Source organism: Neurospora tetrasperma (genome assembly GCF_000213175.1).
Source record: "Neurospora tetrasperma FGSC 2508 unplaced genomic scaffold NEUTE1scaffold_81, whole genome shotgun sequence".
In the NCBI taxonomy this organism is placed as follows: domain Eukaryota; kingdom Fungi; phylum Ascomycota; class Sordariomycetes; order Sordariales; family Sordariaceae; genus Neurospora; species Neurospora tetrasperma.
The window spans coordinates 5,170,528-5,178,447 of record NW_009799179.1 but is presented as its reverse complement, the minus strand read 5'-3'; the positions used below and the strand labels follow the sequence as shown (position 1 = coordinate 5,178,447).

Genomic DNA, 7,920 nt, shown 5'->3' with positions numbered 1-7,920 from the left:
GGGGGGGGGGGGGGGTCAGGAGGGACATGATTCATTACTTACAATAGACTCATCTTTAACACCGTTGGCCTTGCCCCAAGCGGCCATTACCCACGCATCGTTGCTGGCAATGAAGATAATTTGGTCGACGCCCTTGGACTTGAACTCCTCGAGCTTGGCCAGATACGAGGGGACGTGCTGCTGCTGGCAGGTGGGGGTGAAGGCACCGGGGACGGCGACGAGGACGACCTTCTTGTTCGCGAACTCTACGTCGTAGGTAAGAGATTGCGTTAGTATATTGATGTGGAGAAAAAAACAAGTCAAAGATGATGTGAGGGTTCCTTGTGAGTGAGCCATGACATGTTTACTTGCCTTTGCTGGCATCATACTGGATGGGAAGACCGCAGACGGTAAGGTCTGTGTCACCGCTGGGCGCGACGTAGGTGAAAGTAACACCTTCGGGGAAAGAGTCACCGGCCTTAAGAGCAGACATTTTGTTGAAAAGGGGTTTTTAGATTGTGAAGTTCGTGAGATTTGAGCTTGCTGTCCTTGAGAAGAGAAAAGTGCGAGATTCTTTTGGTTGGATTCGAAGCTTGAGGTGAGCTTATAAGCGGAGGAAGCCGATGTATTGTTATCAGATCGTATCTCCAATCACAGCGGGGTCCTGCTCGCTTTTGGAGGGGTTCTCCGTTCTCCGGAGGTTCGGCGGGAGGGCGGGCAGGAACCGTTGCGAAGCCTCCAGTAACATCAACCGGAAGGCATCGAACAGTGGAGACCGATCAGTTGCCCTGGAAAGGGTGGCCGTTAAGGTGCCCTTTCTCAGTCAGCGTCAATAACTTCCAGGGTTTGCGATTTCTATCCATTGTCACGTTGGAGTGGGACAGACCTCGGGGGGCCCGGGGATTGTTGCCTTGGATTGCGCGATCGCCGGGCTTCATTGCATGTGCCAAAATCAGAACTGAAGCGACCGGATGGCCTCTTGTCCTTATTCTCTTTTCCAAGTTCCAGAAACTCGCAATTTGCATTTGGCCGACAACACAACAATTCCAGGTTCTCCTCGAGATCTCTACCTCCGACAACGGCCTTTCCCTTTCCACTCCTCTTTCCTTTTGCGCCGTAATTGAGAGAGGGGGAAAACTGAAAAGGCGAGTATGACCTGGATATTGCCCGGACTTCAGGCAAGTGAGGGACCTTGATGTCTCTACAACCCGTCATTGTAGAAACACTCCTCCCGGATCTTCAGGCCACGAACGCTGGTGGTCCTATTATTGGAGATAGTCATAGGTACATTTTCTACCTGTCGCTCAAACTATATCCCTTGAACTACATCTTCTCGTTTGTTACTATATTAAGAGCTTGCCTCAAAGAGGTGTCTGGCACGGAGCTGTAGCGGCTCGCTTCGGAACCCCACCAGCTCGGATCGTTCTATGACTACTGTCTGCCGTCAGCACGTACGACACGGAATTCATGATCACTGGACTACGATGACCTTTGATTTGCATTAAAGCCAGGTGTTTACATGGTTTTCTTGTCTAATCACCTTGCAATTTTCTTGAAATATCCGAGAGAAAATTGCGGGACGTTCACCCTCTTGTTCTATGATCATTCGAGTTCCGCTGTTACCTCTGTTTTGATAACACCTTCCCTATTCTTCAGCCATCGCCATGACAGCTGAGTCAAAGCCCCCATTTCCGCCGTTCACGGCCGAGACAGCTCGGATCAAAGTCAAGGCCGCGCAGGATGCATGGAACACGAAGTGACTATATCTTCGCTATTTTCTTGAAAATCCGATTGCCGTTGGCTGACTTTGGTCGAATTCAAGAAATGCGGAGGTGGTCCAGATGGCCTACACTCCAGACTCCATCTGGAGAAACCGCGATACGTTCTTGCAAGGACGCCCAGAAATTGTCGAGTTTCTGAAGAAAAAGTGGTCAAGAGAGAACGGATATCGCTTGAGGAAGGAGCTGTTTGCTTTTACCGACAACAAAGTCAGTCGTTATTCCTTCCTGGTGGCGGCGGCAGGTCACAAGTAGGATTGCTGCCCAGAGCTAACTGCCATGTCTACTGAAATCAGATCGCAGTTCAGTTTTGGTACGAGTGGTATGACGAATCTGGTCAGTGGTGGCGGACATATGGCCTTGAGGACTGGACCTTTGCCGACGATGGCCTCATGCGGAAACGGCAGATGAGTGGGAATGATGTGAAGATTGCAGAAGAAGAGCGATGGTTCAAGGAGGGTGTCGATGTCAACGAAGTTGCAATTACTGAGCAACACTGGTGATTGACTTCCATGGCGAGAAGCTGCAAGGTACGGTCTACAAGTTTGGCATTAGGCAAGTCCTGGTCCGGGTTTTGGTGGGAAGGCACATAGACCAAAGCTTTCTATGTATGACCGAGCAGATGCAAGAACTTAGGGCAGGTTCCTATCTACCGTTCCCTACGACACCGAAAACCTGAGCCGGGTGGTGGGATCATCCTACGAAAGTGTCAGTTGGGTAGCCAACGTTATCGACATCCTCTTCCGTCCGAACAATTTCAGCGAGACTAACCCACAATCTCCTGGGTTTCAACCCCGCTGTTCTTGATGTAGTCCAATTCTACTTGCTCCCATCGAAAAAGGTAGCTACATTGGGAACCAACAACCGGTCAGGAACACTTGACCAGGGGTTTACAATCATTTCGATATGCCGAAGAACGGAAATTCACAGCTCAAGCCCAGCCCTAGGTCGGTACACTCTCGATTCAGCGCGGCGTCTTTCTGCAACTTGACTGACTCGAACAGTATTTGGGATATAGCTCCTCCGGGCGTGAGTTTGGAACTGGCGGAATGGTCAGCCGATCATTTTCAGCGACGCGGTCGGCCTCTGAGAGTCGCTATCGATGCACATTGCTGGCAAGTTTACTTTGAGAATGATTGCAAAGTCGACTGGCTGCGCAAAAGTTTGTTACCATGGGCGTCCATAACTAGACTTTGGCAATGCAAAATGCTGACATTTAATTCCACCAGACTCTCGCGAGGTCAATGCGGTCGAGAAAACGATCATGTACCAGATTATGACCTTGCTGGAGCTGAGCATACACCTTCTCTTCGTCTTTGATGGCCCAGATCGCTACAATCAATACGAGCCTGATCCAAACCCAATCAAGCCGGAAAGGATACGTTTGCTCAAAGACATGTTAAACTATCTAGGCGTCCCTTTCCATCAGGCACCTGCGGAAGCAGCACCCACATGTGTCAAACTCCAACATCTAGATGTCGTCGATGCCGTTTGGACGCAACACAGCGTAGCTCTCACATGTGGATGCCGAGAGATCGTCATGATCAAAGAGCAGCACCGACACTGGAAGGGCGCAGGGTTAAGTAACGAGTCCGCTACCAAGCACGATGCTCTGGCTTTGCTGCAACAGTGGGATCTCGACCAGCCAAGTCTCATACTAGGGCTCCTGCTCGGAGGATGCGAATATTCAAGAGGCCTTCCGGGAGTCAATCATGAGGCTGCCCTCGAAATTGCCCAGAACGCCAAGCAGCTGGCTGGGACAATGTGTGATGTCTTCAGTGACGATGAGAACAGATTGGAGAGGAACAAATGGTTAGTCACATTTCAGTTCGAGAACTCAGGAAGCCGACAACGCTGACCTCTGAAAGGCAAGCACGTTTCCGGGCCTTTCTTAAGGACAACGGCTATCATTCCGTGGTCATTCCAAATTGCTTCCCCGATCCGAAGGCAATTGAGCGCTACCGGAGTCCACCTGTGCGTTCAGAAGAAGCGTTGCAAAATCTGCTCTGCCTCCGACATGGATGGACACGGTCGTTGTCACATAATCTCGCTGACATCTGCCAATTTCTTAACCGGAACTTTCAGTCTTACCCCTCCGTCAAATGGCCTATACGACACCTAACAGGGCTCGAACTGAACCACAAACTGCTCCAAGGTACATTGAGGAACGCTTCTCAAGGATGTGAGGGCATCAAAATTCCCGCTGCACCAGGGAACAGCATTTGCTGTAACGTCACCGTGTCAGCAACGATATTTCTTCCAGAATTGACCAAGATCTACGATATGTGGTCAACCCACGAAGTCAAATGTAGAGTTTTGTCCTGTGTTGTTCAGAAAGGACTACACCCTGAACGGTTACCACGTCCCAAGCTTCAAAACAAGGGTCTGGTAAAACACAAGAGGAAGACCGCTGAGCCTGGCCCAGAAGACACCATAGAGCAGAGTAAGAAGTCCAAAATACAAGGTGCTGATACACCAGTCGGGGCAATCACACAGCTGGCTCCAAGTACCGAAAAAAGCGTCAAAACACAAAGCGAGATGGTTTCTTCATCGCCATGGCAATTTCGCATCCCGCCCTTACCGCATGGTTTAGGGTTTTCTCAACCACGGCAGTCTCCAGTCGAAGCTCCATGTTCGCCGAGTCTGGAAGTCTACGACCTGTTATCACAAGACTGATCGGAGTGGGGTTATCGAACCGCACAAAAGACAGTGAGATTTCTATAGTTCGAGCTCCAATTCTGAACTCGATCGGGGAAATAGCAGCGCAGAACAGAAGGAACATTCTTACAAAGTCTCGTACTTATGCGCCAACTCAGCAGAAGATGAAAGTTTGGATAACTGACTTGCCTAGAGATCACGAGCTCACCCCGTTTGAGACTGACAAACTGAACGAGCAGAATGACTCGGAACACAACTTTACGATTCATTTACCAGCAACCAGGTAACTGGGACGGCGCTTGGACCTTCTGACCCTAAAAGAGTGGGGATCTGGCCTCTGTTCGAAAATGTGGCGAGCCTGTTTTGATAACGATCACCAAACATAGTCCCTGCTTGGGAGTTGTGGTTCTGTCAAGGGTGCGTTTACCAAGGGCGGCTCGGACCGTCCCGCTGGGGAAGACAGGGGCTTGGAGCTTTCATTCGGGTAGTCGGGCTCACCTGGTACGCAGGTTGCAGCATCACGGGCGATGATTACTCGAAGCTTTCAAATATTTATCAGGAAGAGAAAAAGATTTCTGAAAAATGTTACCCTGTAACAAGGGGCTTGCGGAAATTTAGATGTTTTGGATGTTTTTTGATGATTCTGCGGGTAGTAGGCGGTCGCGGCGAGGTGTCAGAGCAGAGTGTTGAGGACACTCTAACTTCAGAATGTGCATCATATGTAGGCATATAAGCCTCTGGTAGATGATGACCAGTCGGCTGAGGAGCTTTCAGTACGATGCATTTTTGGGAGGACAGTCATATTACGCCTCTGTATCTTCCAGGTAAAGCGTTTGGTGTCAAGCATGTGAGCTTGTCAAGATAGGACGTGGAAATGTGTTGTATAAACAACAAAACCATCTAACCCACCGAGAAAAGCAGATTATCAGTAAATGACAGTAAAAGCACGAATACCTTTTTGTGAAACTACATAAGCTTCTGATCTCATAAACGGCCAATAAACTGCTTACACAAAGTCAGTTGACTGAGATAAGGCCAACGCCAAAAAGGCTTGCTGTACTGGGTTGTTTCGGGTAGGTAAGTATGTGATAGTGGTAAAGTGCTCGTTCGTAATCCAAGAAAACAAACCCTGGTTTTACCCCAAAACCGAACCTCAAAACCTCATCTCCAGTTTTCCAGCTATACCACCTCCCCCCCAAAATAATAAAAAAAGATGAAAGACCGAACAGTTGAGTTGCATAGGTACCCTTGTCGAACGAACAGCACTGTCCCAGCTGCCATTGACTTTACAAAAATACTACGCATTTTGATCATTAGGTATACCATTTTGATTGAACCACTGGACCACTCAGTCCGCCCCGTTGTGGCATAGGAGCTACGTAATGGACCTTAATGTGCCCGCCGGTGCCTGGGCCGCCAGGTCCTATCTGGGGCAGTGCAGCCCGGGTGGGGTTCATTGTCATCTGGTGTTTGGGAAGAAGAGTGCCGGCCGGGCGGCGGCGGCGGCGGCAGGAACAATAGCAGGGACGGTGGTTTTGTTATGATTAGGTTCGAGTGACCAGAAAGAAGTAAAACCAGCTGAGAGCGGCTTGGCGATGGGAGGAATCTCAAGCGGTCTCCATGAGTTACTCTGGGGAAAATTCGGGCTTCCGTTTCACCCTATCTATTGATGTACCTTGTCCTAGTTTCCCCTCTAAAACAGAAGAATTGTATAGAATAAACCAATAAGTGAGAGAGTCTCCTATTGAAACGATTGGTGCGGCGAAGATAAACAGGCGGGAGAGCTGAAAGAAAGAAGGGATGTGAGATCACCAACGAGATCAAGCGGTTGGATACGATTGATTGAGTGTGTGCTATCGAGAAGAGGAGAGAGAGGGAGACTGGCGGAGTCTGGAAGGCTAGATGTAGTGCGGTCTGAGCAGGGCACAGAGTGGGGACTAGGCTGTGCCCAGTAAATACCAGAGACCCACCAACACACCCCCATAGATTGGAAGACTGCTAAAGCAGTATCTAAACCTCTATACTATACTATTTACATTGTAATATCTTTTATAGTATTATTAATCCTTCTTTATCAAGCTTAAAGAACCTTCTTCTAAACTATACCAATCAATTTAACGAATCTCGTATACTTATCTAGTTTTAATAGCTTTATTAGACCGTTAGCTAGCATTTCGTCACCCGGCAAGTATTCGATTGTAAATATTTTCCTATTTATCTTTTAAATCTATTATTTATATTGTATATTAATATAACGATTTCTAGCTAGTAAGTTTAGGTTGAGAATCTAGTCTCTAGCGTTATTATTGTCCGTATAAAGAATTTTGTTGATCTTTCGAAATCCTAAATTTACATTCAAATTATTAAATATACCGCTAACCTAATCGAGAGCCTTAGCTATAGGCACTAAATTAGTAAACTCTATTTCTATTGTACTAGTTGTAACGAGATTTTATCGCTTAGACTTCTAAAGGACGGGGCTATAAATAAAGAATAAAATATAGCTAACTATATTCTTCCTTAAAGAGATATCGTCGGTAAAGGATGTGTCTATATATATGTAGAAGGATAGGGCTATTAACAGCGAGAGTATACCGCCCAATTCAATACTTAAATCAGGGTACTCGGATAAATATTATTATAAATACTTTATAATAACGAGGTATCGGTCGATTAGCTTCTTAATACCCTTTAATATCTTATTAATAGTAAAGGAAATATTTGGCCGGGTACTTATTAAAATTTAATTTAATAAACTAATCTTCTTAGGGTAAAACTTAACTTTATTTAGTAATATATTATTACCCCTATAAATCTTATAATCCGGTGGCTATAGTATTTTAACATTATAGAACTTAATTTTACTATTATTGAATTCAACGATAACCAACTTAGTAAATTATTATTAGAATATAAAGATTGTACGAATTTAGCGGTCCCTTATAATATTATAACTTAAAAATATACGTACTTACCTTAACTCTTTAAATTTAAAGTAATTAGCTAATTAATTTTTAATTTGATTAATAATAGTTATAATTAGTAAAGTAACGAAAAGGTCGTCAACGTACAATACTAATAATACTCCTAGTATTTTATTAGTAAGTAAATATAAATCTATAGAAATTGGGTTAAAGCTAGCTTCTTTAAGTATTAGTATAAGAATATTAAACTAGTAAATTAAGGAACGTTTAAAACTGTAAAGTACTTTAGTAAGTTAATATACTATATTTCTTTTACTATAATTAGGTATAGACTTTTCGAATATTATCGGCTGCTTAATGTAATATTAGGTATTGTTAGGGATAAAAGCATTCAAGAAAGTAGTATTGAAATTAAATTAATAATACTTATAATTGTTTATAACTATAATTATTAAGAATAGTCTAATATTAATAGAGTATACTACCGCTATATAGATCTCCTATACCGCCTAGTTACCTTATTCGAAATTACTATAAACTACCTATCTAACTCTAATTTTCTAATCTTTAATATTAATATC

General features: G+C 45.0%; 2 protein-coding genes across 2 annotated transcripts in view; one reads left to right on the top strand and one right to left on the bottom strand.

The window, feature by feature from the left end:
• NEUTE1DRAFT_105642 (uncharacterized protein) overlaps window positions 1-472 on the bottom strand; it is a gene marked incomplete at both ends in the record, with an annotated part of 1,823 nt that extends 1,351 nt beyond the window's left edge. Inside the window, 2 exons of the mRNA XM_009858004.1 lie at window positions 43-245; window positions 352-472. Coding sequence (XP_009856306.1) covers window positions 43-245; window positions 352-472 — 324 coding nt within the window. The remainder of the gene's footprint in view (window positions 1-42; window positions 246-351) is intronic.
• A 1,053-nt stretch (window positions 473-1,525) lies between these two features.
• Window positions 1,526-2,427, top strand: NEUTE1DRAFT_118878 (uncharacterized protein; the record flags this gene model as incomplete). The annotated part of the gene is made up of 3 exons (XM_009858003.1): window positions 1,526-1,735; window positions 1,802-1,967; window positions 2,054-2,427. The coding sequence occupies 3 exons, from the start codon at window positions 1,644-1,646 to the stop codon at window positions 2,258-2,260; spliced, it is 465 nt and encodes a 154-aa protein (XP_009856305.1).
• Between the last annotated feature and the right edge of the window lie 5,493 nt (window positions 2,428-7,920).